The 17,257-nt window shown below is 43.0% G+C and overlaps 1 protein-coding gene across 1 annotated transcript; it reads left to right on the top strand.

The window, feature by feature from the left end:
• Positions 1-8,517: 8,517 nt before the first annotated feature.
• LOC142803923 (uncharacterized) lies at positions 8,518-16,950 on the top strand. The gene is made up of 2 exons (XM_075890245.1): positions 8,518-9,089; positions 15,869-16,950. The coding sequence occupies exons 1-2, from the start codon at positions 8,613-8,615 to the stop codon at positions 16,349-16,351; spliced, it is 960 nt and encodes a 319-aa protein (XP_075746360.1). The 5' UTR covers positions 8,518-8,612; the 3' UTR covers positions 16,352-16,950.
• The last annotated feature ends 307 nt before the right edge of the window (positions 16,951-17,257 follow it).

The raw sequence follows: 17,257 nt of genomic DNA, 5'->3' as shown, positions 1-17,257 counted from the left end.
AGAACGCGTTGTGAGTAATATCATTCGGAATAACCATATCGCGCAAGAGTACCTTAAATGTGAAACATTCATTAATGAACTTAGGTAACTTTGGGCGTATATGTATTTCTATCTAGCCGCTTACGACTTTGTGCTCTCCGGACCATTTTGCTCATGGGGTTTATATCAAAACTGTTGGGGCATAACATGACTGTAGGACGATCATAAATGACAGGTCGTATTAAAATCATGTCTTGCTTCTCATGAACAACATTGTTTATATGCCATTGTCATGGTGCTGTAGTGGCCATTTTGTTAACTTGATATGTACCAGAATCGATACGATGAGACAGTTGTGTATGACTAGCATAAATGACAGATAGTAATGCGAAAATCGTGACATGCATGTCATGTAGCATGACATTATACTATACGCATGGTGCGTGTGTGGCCGTTTGGCTAGCTTTACATGTTCTCAGTTTGTAATTCTGTCTCGTGATTGTGCAATGAATAATTTAGGAGCTAAGATGACAATAATAAAATCCATGGCATGTATAACATGATTTACGTGCCCTTCTCACGGTGCGCCAACGACCATGTCGCTAGCTTGTACAACGAAATTGTTATTGCGTAATATGACGCTAAGACAAACGAAATACATGTCTACACATGTAATTATGACATGCATGTTACGTATCCATAGCTTACTGCTTCCAGGCTGCTTCACATTAGACCAGCTGAGTATGCGTTAGGGAAAAAAAAGCAAAATACGTTATACTCGTTACTCAAACAGAAATGGAAAGCGTTACCACCCCGCGTTACTTGCAAAAAAAAAAAAGGTAGCGCATTACCGTTACAGTTACCAAAAAAAAGTAATGGACTGTTACCTCGGCCGTTATTCCGTGGCTGTAATTTTAAAATGTGTCTTTGCTGCAGGATCTCAAAAAACAAATTTTAAAATCTCAAATGAATGTCCCACAAAAAACTTCTAAACTAAACGCGGACGATACGCGAAATGCTCATTTAATAAAAATTACTTGTACAAATGTACCGAAACTTAGCATTCGTCATCAGCTATTCGAAAGAAAGCATCATAAAACTCAAGAAATTTAGTGCAACTGTTTTTTTTCCTGTTCATAACAGCACATCTACTGGACATCGCTCTGATATTGTGCACAAGGTAACAGTACCGGCACCTGTACAGTATGAAGGCCTGAATTGGCGCCTTCCATTATTTACTGGCGGGGTGCTCGTACTACCAAAATATATGCACAAATTTTGTGGAAGTAAAGAAACGCTTTATTGACATACGCACAAAAAAATATCTGCGTAATTTTTTTATTTCAACCTGTCTAGTCACCACGAAAGGGTGCGAGCGTTCATGTGAAGGTGTTCAAGCTTCAGCCTGTGCTCAGGGGTCTTATAACCAACAACGTATAAATGCCATCGGAAAGACAAAACAGAAACTTGTTCGAAAAACAAAGCTGATAGGTCTTATCAAATTTGTATAAACTTCAACGTATCACCTATCATGAAATATTGCATATTTAGACATTTCTCAAAAATAATTTTCTCCGCTTTACAAGTTTTAAACAATGTTATTTGTTCTTTGTTGTGCATACACTTCATGCGCAAAATGTCTGATTTGTAGCGCTAATATTTGAGTTTCACAACGCTTTTATGCGTAATGTAATAAACATTAGTGATTATTATATTCTAGAACATATTTTAAATCAAATTCTGTACGCTGAACGCACCACATCAATTTGACGTTTGTGGTGTCTACCACGATCTTTGCATAAGTGGCTGTTAATATGCAAAACGAACGTGACCCAGTCAGGCTCATCGCTGACGCTTCAATATTTGTCCCTCTGGGGTCTCTGTTCTCACCATTGACTACAAGCCGTCAAGTAGAGTGAAGAGTCAGTATTTTATTCAAAAGAACTTGCATTGACGTCACTATTATCACCATCTTCAGATACCAGCTAGTTAAGACGCTGCATGAACTTTTGCTCGACCGCGCGGAGGAAAAAAATGTGGCATCAAATTAGTGCCGAGGCGCTGCGCCCTGCTTCCATGCCGGCTTGGATGAAAACATTTGACAAAAGTCTGTCTGGTTCGGTATGAAACAGGGAGATGATATAGATTTCAACCAAAAGTTTTGAATAAACCCGACGTTTCGGAACCGACTTGGTTCCTTCTTCATGGGTGACTGGTTGGTGGTTCGTAAGAAAAAGGAAGAAGGCACCTAATTTCTGTCCGCCTACAGTCGACACGGCACAGTGATAGTGACTGCGTAGGCTACGTAGCAGCAGCGTTTTCAAAGCACTCGAGGGGTGGCTAATGACCTTTCTCCTCTCTCTCTCTCTCGTTTTGTCGTGGAGCGCAGTCCGTGTGTGTACACTGAGGGAAGGGTTCCAAGGGAGCGCTTGATGTTATGGGCTGTACCCTGTACGTGCCATGACTCGAGTAACAACCTTCTCCTCCAGTTCGGCTTGCTTTCGAGAATGACCGTTGCTTCAAAATTTATCTGATGGTCCAGTGTCTTCGCATGCTCGGCGAATGCGCTGCGCTCTTTGTCGAACTTCCACACATTGTAGGCGTGTTGCTTCAGTCGTTCCGGTAGGTTTTTTGTCTCACTGATATACGACGCGGGGCACTCGGCACACGGAATTCAGTAAACGACACCGGGGCTCCCGTCTATTGTTGGCCGCTCTTTCGGGCGGGGGAAAAGGTGGCCCAGCGTACACGAAGGCACGTGCGCGATGCGAACTCCTTCCTTCTTGAAGATCCGCGCCAACATCTCGCTGGTTCCGTGAACGCATGGAACCGGTACGCGTTTCGAGGGGCTGCCAATTACGGTTGATTGGGGTTTCCGTATCCTCTGTTGCTCTGCGCGGCGGGTGGTGGCTAGAATGGAGTGCGTACTGGAGAGGCAGAACTCCAGTAGACGACAGAGCTCGTCAACCGCCAAAGGAGTCCTTTCACTCAGGCTTGCGTCCTCCTCAAGCGCAGAACGGGCAGCGGAGACAGCTAAGAGAACTGGCACGTTGGTTAACAATGAAACGACGTCAAATGAAACCATGCTCTCGTCAACGCCGATGCTCACATCTGACGCTAGCTACACGAAGTAGCTGGCGTCACGGACATGAGTTGGTGTCTTTCGGGGTATTGGGGCGAAGATTTGGTGTAGAAAGTTTGAAAGGGCTTGGCATGGCGAGGAAGTGAAGTCTACAATCGGTCGGAGAGGGACGTCAGGGTTGTGAATTTTTGTAGTCCATAAAAACTCGGTGCGGATCCGTTATGGCAGATTAGTCGCAGGTAAAGTGCTTTGAGATCCGGGTAATGCTTGAAAATTTCCGTGAGTAGCTTGTTTAGCTGTGTCTGGGTTTGCTTCGTTGGGTCCTTTACTCGCTGCGTGTATGCGTCCCCTTCTAAGAGAACTGAAACCTTCCGATCGTAGTCCCCGCAGTCCAACACTACCGTTGAATCGCCCTTGTCGGCGGGCAACATGATAATGCTTCGGTCCCGTCGGCGTTCCCGAAATGCCTGGTTCTCCTCCGTGGTCAGATTCTTTTTCTATTGTAACTTTAATTTTGAAAGGATTCCAATTGATTTCAGCCTAATTTCTTCCCTGGCGCCCGGCCTCACGCTTACGACGGCTTCCTCAGGCTGCAAAAATTTGGCGCTTTCTTCTTCTCATCACTACTATCACCATCCCCACCAGTTCTTTGTGTTCCCTTTTGGTGCAGCTGGCGCGCAAGGAAGTGGAGAAAGCACAAAAGAATGCGAGAGGTCCCGGCTCCGGGATGGCGCGTGGTGCGTGCGCATCCAGAGCAGAAAGCATTGACCCTCCTCTGGTACTGCTTTCTCCTTCCATTCTTCCCACATTCCTGCTCCTTCTCTCTCCACTACCAATCCCTTGCGCGTCATTCTTGAGGTGACCTCCTTCAGAGAGAGACAGTAACGATGACGTGCTTTTCTCTTCCTCTTTACCTTCATAGACTACTTCGTGAGCGATTCACTGTCAACCCTTGTCTCACTGACAGCCCCTCCATGCGTTTTCCGCTGGCTAGTTTAAGTAACGCCAACTCGTTCTTCCCCACTTCCTTTACACCTGTCCTCCTACCAGCGGAAGTGGAGGTGCCGCCATGATGTTTCTGCTGCTTTCCCGATTCATGGCCCACCTCTCGGCTAGCCCTCTGGAAAGCTCACACCCCTTCACGCGCCCACTCCACCTCATTCATGCTTTCCCACCGCTCGGCCGTTGACCCCGTCATGCAGCCTCGTGCGCCACCTCGAGGTGGCATTCCTTGCGAGCTTAGGAGAAAATTCCAGACAACATGACGATAGTTATAGCGCGAGAACAGAACGACGACACAGAGACAAGAAGGACACGAAGGTCCTGTTCTCTCGCTATAACTATCGTCAAGTCATACCAACTAGCCCAAGCCGCCACACTTGTGTGCTTCGTGTCCTTCTTATCTCTACAGATGTCGTCGTTCTGTTCTCGCGCTATAACTATCATCATGTCATACCAACTAGCCCAAGCTGCCACACTTCCAGGGAACACTTGTGGAACAAAGAAAATAATATTTACTTTCTCCTCTGTTTAGAAACAAAGGGGAAGGAAAAAAAGGAAAAAGTGGCTTAATAACTTCCTTTCGGAGGCTCCGGAACAAGGCGATGGTGGTGAAACAATGGTTCACGCTACCTAAAAAATGCAGCTGTAGACGCACTGGAGGGGCTTTAGTCTCTTGCACTGGCACTCTCAAGTGCGATAAATGGTCATGGTGGCCGCCACCCTCAGGTACCTAGCACAGCGAACCTGTCAGTGACGTCACGTGCAGCTTATGTACTCGCCAGGCGCGCCCGGTGTATATGCGGAGCGTCGTAGCACTTGCTTTGAATGCGAGTCTTTGTTGCTCGAACGGAAAATGTGTAATAAAAATAGCTTGTGGTGTGTCGGCACCTACAATCTTGCATTTTGTGAAGAAAAATTAGCCAACGGTTGTTGGCCACCTAAGATCTAATGTCTTGTCTAAAAAAAGTACAAACATTTTACACATGCCCACGCGTGACCAGAAGACCAAACAATTTACGCCCAGAAAGCTGCTAGATTCAGTGAGACATGACGCTGCCCGACAGGCAGGCATAAAATTTTTCTGTATTGTTTATATGCATGTATTTAAGGCAGAAATTTAGGAAGCCAAATTACGCAAAAGCGTTAACATCCAAACGCAGAAAAATTTAAATGCCGGAAGATAACTGTACCCAGAAGATAAAACACCGGGAACTATACTTGAACCATGTTGGGAACCACGTGAAATTCGATCGATTCGGAGAAAAATGGACGAAGACACAGTGTAGTGTGCTTCCAGAGGGGAAAAGCTAAACTTATTTGCAGTGGCTGTTATGCTTATGTGTTTGACAAGAAAGTAGGTTCTGCCACGCCGTGCTGCGGTGGTCTAAAAATTATGGCGCTCAATTGCTAACCTGAAGGTTGCGAGATCCTACCCTCGCTATGGCAGCTGTATTTTCGATGGAGACGACTGAATTGGAGGTTCGTCTAGTTCAATATAGGTTCACGTCAACGAACCCCAGGATTATTATTATTATTTTTTATATTATTATTATTATTATTCTTATTATTATTATCATCATCATAAGTAGATTCTGAAGGCTATTGGAGGTGTGAGACGTGAGTAAAAGGCAGCACCAAAGTGGTTACTGACCTTCCTGTAGAAGGTAATGCCATTACCTCCAATAATGTGATTGATGCTTTTCTGGCTCATCATCTCCTTGAGGAGTGAACAAGCTGGACTCAAAGACAACGTCAAGGAATTGATTAGAGACAATGAACACCACTCACAGAGCAAGAACCAATGTTTTACTATAGCCCCCCCCCCCCTCTTTTCGGAAGACGTACGCGAGGCGGTATGCCACCTGCATGGTTGGCTTGGTGTACATAATTTCGCTTTGTTGCGGTACAGTTTTTGTTGGCCAAAGAGGCCAGTGCATAAACGACCGAATTAGGGAGCATGAACTTTCTGTTGAATATCACTTTTTCGGCACATTTGCATGCGCACTGTGGTTCTTTCAAGTGTGAGCGAGGGTTTTCCAGTCACCTGTTCTTGGAAAGGGTAATGATGCCTTGGTGGGTCAAATCACGAAAGCACACTATAATTAAAAGAAGAAAGATATGCGTGTTAGTGATATCTGGTGCTGTGCAACGTGGGGAATTCCTTTTTTAGAATTTTTTTGTTTAGCGGCTTTTTCATTATTTGTTTTTTTGTAAATTTGATCACGTTTCTTGAGGAGCATGTGAGGTGAGGAGCACAGGCATTGTTGCTATGGTTATATGTGCCCCTGACGTTCTGAGAATTAGGGTTGTTGTGAGTTACGCCATCGCTGTTCTGTCCTTATTTGTTTTTCCTTTATGATACACATCTTTTTTTATTTGCATTGCAGTAACCCTGCATCAACTAGCAAACAAAAAGTTTTATTAAGCCAAGAGTAACATGAAAATTATTTCACAGCTTCCCTATAGGCAACCAGTACAATATTGGCGTTTCAAATTTTCAAACATGTTTCTATGAATTGCAATATAGATTGCATGCACGCGACGTCATAGTCATTGCTTCCTAACATACTCATTCACCAACATGGCACCTTTGACGTAAAAGTAGCATAATCACAGCGCGTTCAACCTGCGTCAATATGATAATGACGCAGCGAGAATTTTCTTGGTCTCTGTCTGTCAATAACAAGAAAACTTTGGCAGCAATGAAATAAACGTGAATGTACGAAAAAAGACCTGACATAGGCAAGCGCTGTCCTTCGTGTTTACTCTCGCGCTGTATGAATTTGTCGGTGAGGAAATGCCAGCTCGCCCAAACACTCCTTTTTATTTGGTTACGTCAATAGGAGAAATTTGGAGACATAATGATAGCATTAACATGTGACGTCACAAACTTTGTGTCTGTCATGTGGTGCCCAACATTGCACTTTAAGTGACGTACGTCTATGCAAGGAATCGCTCATCTTTTCCATGACATATGCAGTTATGCATTTTTTTTCTTTTTGAGGGTTTGAAACACTTTCAAAGAGAAAATGGCTGTTGGAAAAAAAGGTGCAAAGCGTATAAACATTGCACAAAGCCGACGGGACCTTTATTCTAGCAAAATACTTTATGTTCGACTATAGCTAAGTTATGGGGCATTTTGTCGTTTCGGCATTTAAATGTTTCGCAATTTGCTTTTTCAGCCTTTCAAATTTCAGTTTTTTCTCAATAGTACTTTTTATATTTTTCGTGTTTTAAGTTTTAGCCTTTAGATAATTCGTCATTTTCAATTTCCCTGTTTTGAAGGGCTATAAAAAGCCGAAAATTGAGAGGCCAAAATAAAAAAGGACGATTGTGGGAACACCCTACATTTTAATGCCTAAAATCTTCATGCTGAAAAATAGTAATGGCGAGAAAACATAACGCTGGAGACTACGTGAAAGTTCTTTCATTGACTCAAAGTTTTATCATTTCGCAGGAAAATGAATGAAAACACGGCGTGGTATAAAACGCCAAGTATTGAGAGGCCGAATTAAGGAAAGGCCGATTGTAGGAACATCCTAAATTTCAATGAATAAAATCTTCATGCTGAAAAATAGAAATGCCGAAAAGACACAACGCTGCAGACCATGGGAAAGTTCTTTCATTGACACAAAAATTTGTTTGTTCGGAGAAAATGGCCGAAAACACGGTGTGGTGTGCTCCTAGAAAGGAAAAGGTAAATCTTCGAGGACGCTAATTGAGCTCCGCTTCTGAGGGTAGAACGTGGTAGCGTAATCATGCTCTATGCACATCACCTTCTCAATTGCTAAGTGCATGTCTCAACCATGCCGTGAGAAAACGAACGACCTTGTTTGTAACATTGGCGTTTCAAATTTTCCTAGAATGTACGCTGCAAGTACAGTTAAGTGCAGACCATTATTCTTCATTTGACGAAATAGTGATGAAGTCACTACGCGTTTGAAAGGCAACACACGAACCTATGTAGATGATGCATTGGCATCATCTTTGCTTATGCATTAGCAGCAGATGATAAATAAGCAGGTCTAAGAACTTTATAATGCACGGCTCTTCAAAGCACCCACTCGTTGCACAATTTAAGTTTGACACCTGGTGCGGAGTCTATGCTTCTGCCAGGCGATATTGCAGGCGTTAAGGAAGCTCCCTCCATAACATCTAGAAATAGGCTGAAATGTCGGTGCTCTGAGACCTCAAACTATATAATTCGTTGGAAGCAATTTGTGCAGACGGGACTTTCTTGCTTACTTGCTTGACCCTTTACAATTGGCTCAAACGCACCGCAAGATGGATTAGCCATTAACCCGGTGGTGGATATCACGAGGAAAAATTAACAAGAACAGGTGGGCACGGCGGACCAGCTGCGGGCATGTGGCCTCACAAGCCATTTCTCTGCTTAATGCAGGTGCTCGTTTTTGGTTTGACCGGAGCGACGTATCATCCAAACTCCTGTTCTACCGGATCTACAAGCTGTCAAAACGTGCCTGTTCCTTCCACGTGGTTTCTTAACACGGGATCACCGACGGAGGCTTATCAAGGAACCTTTCTTCTCATGCCAGCCTTGGTCACACCCACGTCAACCCCAGCGCCACCTGCACGTCATGTGACATCGGTCGACAACTCTATAAAAGGACGACTGAAACTGCACACCTTCAGTGGGCACGGCGGACCAGCTGCGGGCATGTGGCCTCACAAGCCATTTCTCTGCTTAATGCAGGTGCTCGTTTTTGGTTTGACCGGAGCGACGTATCATCCAAACTTCTGTTCTACCGGATCTACAAGCTGTCAAAACGTGCCTGTTCCTTCCACGTGGTTTCTTAACACGGGATCACCGACGGAGGCTTATCAAGGAACCTTTCTTCTCATGCCAGCCTTGGTCACACCCACGTCAACCCCAGCGCCACCTGCACGTCATGTGACATCGGTCGACAACTCTATAAAAGGACGACTGAAACTGCACACCTTCAGTGGGCACGGCGGACCAGCTGCGGGCATGTGGCCTCACAAGCCATTTCTCTGCTTAATGCAGGTTAGTTATTACTCTGCTTCGTTCAAGAGCGATTACCGCTGCCTTTTGGTCTTGCCGTGCCCACGGCGTTGTGCTAGTATCGCTTACGAAATGTACTGTGCATGCTTGCTTCTATTGTGCGGTGATGTTGAGACAAATCCAGGTCCCGACATAGAAAAAATGCTGCAAGAACTACTGGTAGGACAAACCAAATTGGTTAAAGATGTGGCGGCTCTTAGAACACAGCAAAATAACATGGAAAAGATTTTCGCTGATTGGGGCCGTCGGTTCACTGAATTAGAAAAACGTGCTGCTCGTGTAGATGATCTTGAACGGACCGTAAAATCTCTAGAATCCAAAATTGTGGACAGGAGTAGGCGTTCTAATCTGTTGATCTTCGGTCTTCAAGAGGAAGCCGGTGAAACGGAAACTGAGCTTAAGCAAAAAGTTGTTACCGATATATTTTCCGAGAAATTAAATGTAAATTGTAGTTCGATTGGAAGAATCCATCGTCTAGGGAAGCCGGGTAAACAAAGACCAGTTATCATTTTTTTTTCAAAACTTTAATGAAAAACGTGATGTTCTAAAAAACGCCTACAAGCTAAAAGGGACAAGCTTTTCCGTACAAAACGATTACTCGCGTGAAACACTCAGAAAACGTAAATTGCTATGGGACAGTGCGAAAGCAGAAAAAAAGATGGCAAGAAAGTAGCTTTGATAGACGAGAAACTGCGAGTCGATAACGATTACTTTATATGGAGCGATCCCACCAACACCAGGGTTGAAATTCATAACTATCGTAGCACTTCAAAAAAGGACTGACTTCCTCCACCTCGTGATTTCCGAATTTTGAACATTAATGCACGAAGTGTTCTTAATAAAACTGATAAGCTTGAAGCGGTTATTCTTGGGCATAACCCACACGTGGTCGTCATCACGGAAACTTGGTTGCATGACGAAATAGATGATACGGACGTTTTTCCCTCTGATTACCATGCTTTCCGTCGCGATAGGCATACAAGGGGTGGTGGTGTTGCTGTCTTGGTGAGGCAAGATATCACCGCAGTTCTCCTACGTCAGACTGCTAATCTTGAAACGCTTTCTTTAAAAATTTTATGCCGTAATACATCTTTTCTATTATTTGCTGTTTATCGAGCCCCTGATTCCCCTCCGCTATTTCTTCAAGATCTGCATGAACACATGGCATCTTTTGTACACAATAAAATTTTTTTAATAGGTGATTTCAATCTACCGGGCATTGACTGGATTCGCGGTACATATAGCGCTGATGTGAGCGTAAACAATGAACATTTGCGCGACATTATTTTGATGCATAACTTACAGCAAGTGGTTACTGAGCCTACACGAATTAGCGCTGCTTCTGCTTCAATACTTGACCTCATATTTATTAGCCAGACTTTTCAAGAGTTTTCTGTTTCTGTTGAACAAGGCATTTCTGATCACGAACTTGTGGCTTTTTCCTGTACCATCGATCTTCCCAAGTCTACTAGTTGTAAAACTGTTTCTGTAAAGGATTATTCACGTGCCAATGATGAGAGCGTACTAGATTACCTTGATGATAGTCTGAGTGCTTTTGGGGGACATGACGCTGCTAAACTTTGGGACGAATTTAAGAATATTTGTATGCACTGTATCGACAACTTTATTCCAAGCAGAACTAAAAAAACATCCAAACCTACTCCCTGGATGATGCGTGAGATAGTGCATGCGAAGAGAAAAGTCAAACGTCTGAGACGACGGGGTATTTCTCGTGACGAAATCGTACCATGCCAAGCTAAATTAAACGAGGCTGTTAGGGCAGCTAAACTTCGTTACTTTCAATTTACCCTGCCTAACTTCATCCGAACTGCTCCCAGTAAGTTTTGGAGCTTTCTCAGCAAAAAAAGTAAACCAGTTGACCATATTATGCACGAGGGCAATCCTGTCGTCGCTAAACAAGAGATCGCTGTTCACTTCAATGCTTATTTTAATAGTATATTTTCAAACTCGCCTGTTCCCCGTTGCCTGAATCACACATTGGTGAAGGATGACTTTAGTTTTGTTTCTTTGCCTGGCGTCTTTTCTATGCTGTTGAATATAAAAACAAAATCATCACCCGGGCCTGACAACTTACCAAACGTGTTTCTTCACAGATACGCCGAAATGCTATCGCGTTTTCTTGTTATCATCTTTCGTGCATCACTATCTTCAGCAGTGCTTCCGAACGACTGGCTATCTGCTCGTGTCATTCCTATCCTAAAGAAAGGCGATCCATCATTAGTTCAAAACTACCGCCCCATATCACTAACCTCCTCTTGTTGTAAACTTTTAGAACACATTATTGCTAACGAAATCACTAGGTTTCTTGATGATCGAGCTATTTTAACTCCTATGCAGCATGGATTTAGGAAGGGCCTCTCCACTGTAACCCAATTAACTACTGTAATTCACAGTCTCGCTAGCGTTGTCGACAAATCAGGACAAACTGACATCATATTTCTGGATTTTAGGAAGGCGTTTGATCTCGTGTCACACGCGAAACTAATCGAAAAACTTGTTCATCTGGACGTTCCCTCATACCTAGTAAATTGGATTTCTGCTTACCTCACTAACCGTAGGCAATTTGTTGCAATTGATAATTGCTGTTCGAGTGACCTTGCTGTTACTTCTGGAGTTCCCCAAGGAAGTGTTCTTGGACCTTTATTGTTTAATATATACATTAATGACATAGTTGACTCTATTACTGAACCTGTACAGATAAAATTATTCGCTGATGACTGCTTACTCTTTAATGAAATTACCTGCCAGCAAGACCAAATCACCCTAAACTCTAACCTTCAAAAAATTTTAACATGGTGCGAACGCTGGGACATGCAGCTTAATATTGATAAAACAGTATTTATGAAAATCACCAAAAAAATTAATAAACTTTCGTTTACGTATAATCTTGCATCCATGCCTCTTACAGAGGTTGATGAATATAAGTACCTGGGTGTCATCATAACTAATAATCTCAGTTGGAACTCCCACATCTCTCACCTTTGCGACTCAGCCTTCAAAAAACTCTGCTACCTCAGACACAAATTAAAACATGCTCCTCCCGAGACCCGTCTAACCGCTTATACCTCTCTTGTCCGTCCTAAGCTTGAATATGCAGCTATCGTATGGGATCCTTACACTAAAACTAACATCGATGCGCTAGAAAGGATCCAACGTAAAGCAGTAAGATTCATCTTCTCCAAATATCGCACCAGTGACTCTCCAAGTGACCTAATGGCCCAACACAACATTCAGTCCTTGCAACTAAGAAGAAAAATTCACAGGCTTAAATTTCTATTCTTACTGTATAAAAATAAATTGTCTCTTTCTCCTGAACCTTACATAAAGCCTCTCACTGCTCGCCGAACAAGACATCGCCACTCTGCCACATTAACGCCTTACAATACCAGAACCATCATCTTTAAGTATTCCTTTTTTCCTCGAACAGTAGCCGACTGGAACAGCCTACCTCTTAGTACACTCAGCAACACCGACTCTATCGCATCCATTTCATCTTAGATCTAGCCCTTCCTCTTTCAATACAGTGATCCAGTATTTTACTAACTCCTTTGTACATTGATTAGATAGTTCTGTATTGTTTATCTTCTCATATTGTATATTATTTTTCTTTGGTTCACATTTCTTTTAGTGCTCATTTACTTGTTAGTAGATTCACTTTGTTGTTGCTTTGTATAGATCCTACTTGTATATATTCTTGATATTTGCAGACTTTGTACTTTTGTTCGTACTTTTCCCCTCCTGCCTGGGCCTATTAAGGCCTGCAGTATTCCTAAATAAATAAATAAAATAAACGAGCCTGCGTAGACGGCCGGTCGACTGTCTCGCGTTAGTAGGCACGATTCTGCCGTATATCCACCCGTATTGTTACATCATGGCGCCACGTTATTTTGTCGGGAGCAGCGTTGCGACAGCGACCACTTATTTTTCAGTCTGGCTCACCGTGAGAGCGCTACTGACATGCGGATGTCTTCCCAGCACAAAGTGCGGTGAACAAAGGCTCACGGGGTTTGACGACAAAGACGCATTCCGAGAAGAATGGCTTAGTCCGCGTCTGGGCAGCCTCTTTTCATTAACTGGATGGATGGATGCTATGAGCGTCCCCTTTATAACGGGGTGGTGACAAGTATGCCACCAGGCTCGACAAAAAAAAAAAAACCTTTTTTCTTTTTTTATGTTGGCCTAATGCCTCTACTTCGATAAATTCTATCTTAATGGACAAAAAAGGTAAATTTTCAGCTTAAGTTCTCTGCCATTTACGGCACACTGTCCATATTTTATTTTTCCAATATTTATTTTTGTCCGTTCTCTCTAATTTTCTGCCACCAATACTCTAACCGTCTCTTACTTATTTCAATCGCGGGTGTGTTCAGCTTTCCATTGTTGTCCCTAAAACCCAAGGCTTCCTCTAGGCTCGTGGCCAAACGTACACCTGGGTGGATATCTCCACATTCAATCAGAACATGCTCCGCCGTTTCCTTATCTTTCCCGCAGCATGTGCATTGTTCTTCTTCTTTACTGAATCTTGCTTTATAACTACGCGTTCTAAGGCAACCCGATCTCGCTTCAAACAGTAAAGCGCTTCCCCTTTTCCCTTTTCGTCGGGCGCCGTCTACCGGCTGGCCATCCTTCGCGTGCCCCAAACACAACTGTATATATTTCACGAACTGCCAAATTCAGAGCGTTCTAGGAATGAAAAACTAGAAATCATTAAAGGAATGCTCCTGGACGTAATTGCCACTGAGTTGCTGCAGCGCATTTTGACAACTTGCTTGTACTCTACAGTTGCGGAGGTGGAAGGAAAAAGGTCTGTTTGCAACAACGCAGTGAGAAGGATGATTGAAACGAATGAGCCTTGCTTAAGGGTTGTACATCATGGCAAAACATGAGGCTTTAAACAGACAATTGCTCACACAAGCTGAATAACCTTTTCAAAAATGCGAAAGTTCTCAAAAAGATACAAACTGACTTTCCTGGGCGCCTGGTGCGCGTATACATATGGAATGAGTAAAACAAGTTTTCAGTCTTCTAAAACTTTGAAAGTAGTAGTGGTTAAAAAAGGAAGAAGGCACCTAATTTCTACTGCCCGGTAGGAAGCACGCCGCAGCGCATAAGAGAGTGTCTTGCTACAAATATTCTTCACAAGGTACTGCATACGAATCCCCCTTGCCCTCAGCACCTCCTGACCATTTTAAATACCACGCGTCCTGGCACCATTGACCACTGCTGCAGCCTCATCCACTGCATCTGGCTGGCAACTTCTCCAAGTCCGCCGTGCTGTTTCTGCAAGCGTTCTGATGTTCCATCGTGTTGAGAGAGTCATCGCCAAAACGGTGTCTTTCATGTCCTTCTTGTCTCTGTGTTGTCAATTTGTTCTCGCGCTATAACTATCGTCGTGGTAAGCTACAATACATATACGTCTTTTTCTTTGAGGTACCGGGAGCTTTGTGTGCATGCTCTGATTATGGTGCGTGTATACTCTACAGTGTTATTTTTGCTTTCTTAAACATTCAATGTGCTATTGTAAGCGTAAAATTTGTTAACTCTAAAAAGAAAACGAATCTCTTTTTCGTATCATTGCGAGAGAATAGTATTGTGTCCCGTTCCAGTTTGGCTTTGGGAACCAGTAAAGTTTGATTGTAGTCTAAGATTAGATCATACCAGTGGTGGCTGGAACTGCGCAGCCTAATTTTAGCATGTCAATAACAAAATCTTACCATGAACACTAAATAAACAAAGTGTTGCAGCAGTAGGGGCCGATTCAAAGTTGCGCAGGGCACTTTAACTTTTTTTAGTCTTTAACAAACGATGCACGTAGTCTGAAATTTTTGACTAGTGGAGCGTTAACAGAGAATCACATTCTCATTATTTCTAAAGAATTTATATCTAAAGTATTTCTTAAGTATTAAACATACAACTATATCTATATTCACTCAAGTTTTCAAACTGAATCTACGTGCTTGACTATGACGTTCATAATTGTTTAATACAGATATTTCCCTAATTCTTCTCGCGTGAACTTCTGCATCGTTTACACTTGAAGGAAAACAACAGAAAATGGTATACCTAATTAGACTAACCCTGTGGCGTTTACATTAAAATGTTGTCGCTAAGGTTAGCGAATGAAAACTAAGCAAACCTATCCTCACCATATAGCAGATTGGTTGCACACAAGAACTAAAGGCGACAACCTTAATGCTGAAACTAGTACAAAATAATATAATTTACATTCACTATTTGACAAACAAAGGTATGCCTACCTTTTATGTTACAGAATTTTCTCAGAGTGTGCTGTCATCCATAAAATTTTGTTGAATGAGCGAAAAAAAGGCACATGTTTCAGCACCGTTTTCTGCACAAAAGGCATGACAGAATAACAAAAATCTGTCCTTTGTTGTGGAGTAAAAAACTTTTCTTGAAAGATCGCAATTTTCGAGCAAGTGATTTTCACGCTAGCACCCCGTTGTACAAAATCATTTTCTTCTTGGCATATATCTTTGTGTACTGCTAAGCAGTGAGCAAACATATGCGACATAACGTCACAGCCAAGCCCTTTTTGTTACAGTTTCGATGGCATCAGTTAACATTCATAGTTTGTGGTAGGAAATTTCACAGGTAGCTTTTTCAATAGTGCTTTTGGCTTTTTTTGGGCGCGTATGTATGAAGCTTATTCGCTGACTTTTGCACGTATGTGTTTTGTTGCTTATGGCACCGTCATCATGGCTTTCCAATTTTTATTTCAGAGCAAGGGGTACCTCATCAAATGGAAAGGCTACTCCAAATGGCACTGCACCTTGGAACCTAAAAGGCACCTGAATGAAGCCTGCCTGCAGGAAATCAAGCACCCAAGCAAGCCATTGCCACGGCGACTGGAAGCTACTTCTGAGGAGGTCCTTTACACAGTGCAGAAGAAACTTTCCAACTGCCATCACTCCAGCGGACTTGTCAAAGTGAACGTAGACCTCGACATATTTCGCTGGATACTCAACGGCAAAGGAAAACGCCTCGAAAAAGGTTGGATTCTATGTTATGAGTCGGACTTTTCTAAATTGAATCTCCCCCTTAACTGGCATATTCGCCGAACGAAACTTGAAAATGTCGCTGTTGACTTCCCAGTTCGGGTAAAAGCATCACTAACGCGGCAAAAAGCGTGCAAGCGTTTTCCCTGCGGCTTCCCCGTGGAAAGCTTGCAAATGTTTTTCGTAACTAAAGTGGCAGCATCCTAAGCTTAAACTTCGGAAATGTTTCCAGCCTTGCTGCCCTGAATTACATCGTGTTTTTTTGTTTCTGTGTACTCTATACTTGCTCGTTGAATTTTCTATTGCGCCAACAATTTTTACAACGAGTTCCACTTGACACTTGCTTCAAATAGTTCTTGACCAAAAGTGATTTTCAACCTTGCAAAAAACTTGTTTGTGAAACTTAACCTCTTGTTGTATAATATCTGGTTTAACAGCAGAGTTGCTTGATAGTATATTTTTCTGCTTTGTATCTTTTTTATTAGCCTTTGGCGTGGCTTTCGAAAGTGTTGGAGCACTTATTGCTGCTAGCATTGAGAGTTCAGGCGTCCCCTTAACATTAACTAATGAAATCGCCATCAAACTTCGCCACGAAAATGAGTTTCCGCAGAGGCCATACTCGGATCTTGTTAAGCGCTATTTACCAGTTTGATCTGTCATTCCGGTTGACAACAACTATTTAGAGAGTCGCTTTGAAGTTTTGTGCCGATGTGCTGAGTGGCGTTACAAGGGTCTCGCAGGTCGCGCAAAGCAGAACTTTTTAAAAATTCAGAGAACAGTGCGGATTAATATAAGCTGCGCATCAGCAGGGCGCAGTGTAAAGGACATTATCATCAGTGCTTTGGAAGAAGAGTTAAGTCGTGTCGAGGCTGCGTCAACGCAAAACTATAGAGGCACTCAGACAAAAAAATCACATCTTTTGAAGAGAAGTGTGCACAGTTAGAGAAAACTGCAAACTATAGTCCGTCACCCATGTCTCTCAACAAAGGAAAACTGGTGACTGAAGGGTGTTGGAAGACCGATCTAAGAAAAACCCGCGCTGCAGGAAGTTCTATAACGGAAGCTTTAGAGAGCGTGCTTGAGACCTATGGTCTTAACTTTTGTCAATTTCTC

The sequence above is a fragment of the Rhipicephalus microplus genome, chromosome 1, assembly GCF_043290135.1.
Source record: "Rhipicephalus microplus isolate Deutch F79 chromosome 1, USDA_Rmic, whole genome shotgun sequence".
NCBI lineage: Eukaryota > Metazoa > Arthropoda > Arachnida > Ixodida > Ixodidae > Rhipicephalus > Rhipicephalus microplus.
The sequence above is the reverse complement of the archived record's forward strand: the minus strand, read 5'-3'. Positions and strand labels throughout refer to the sequence as shown.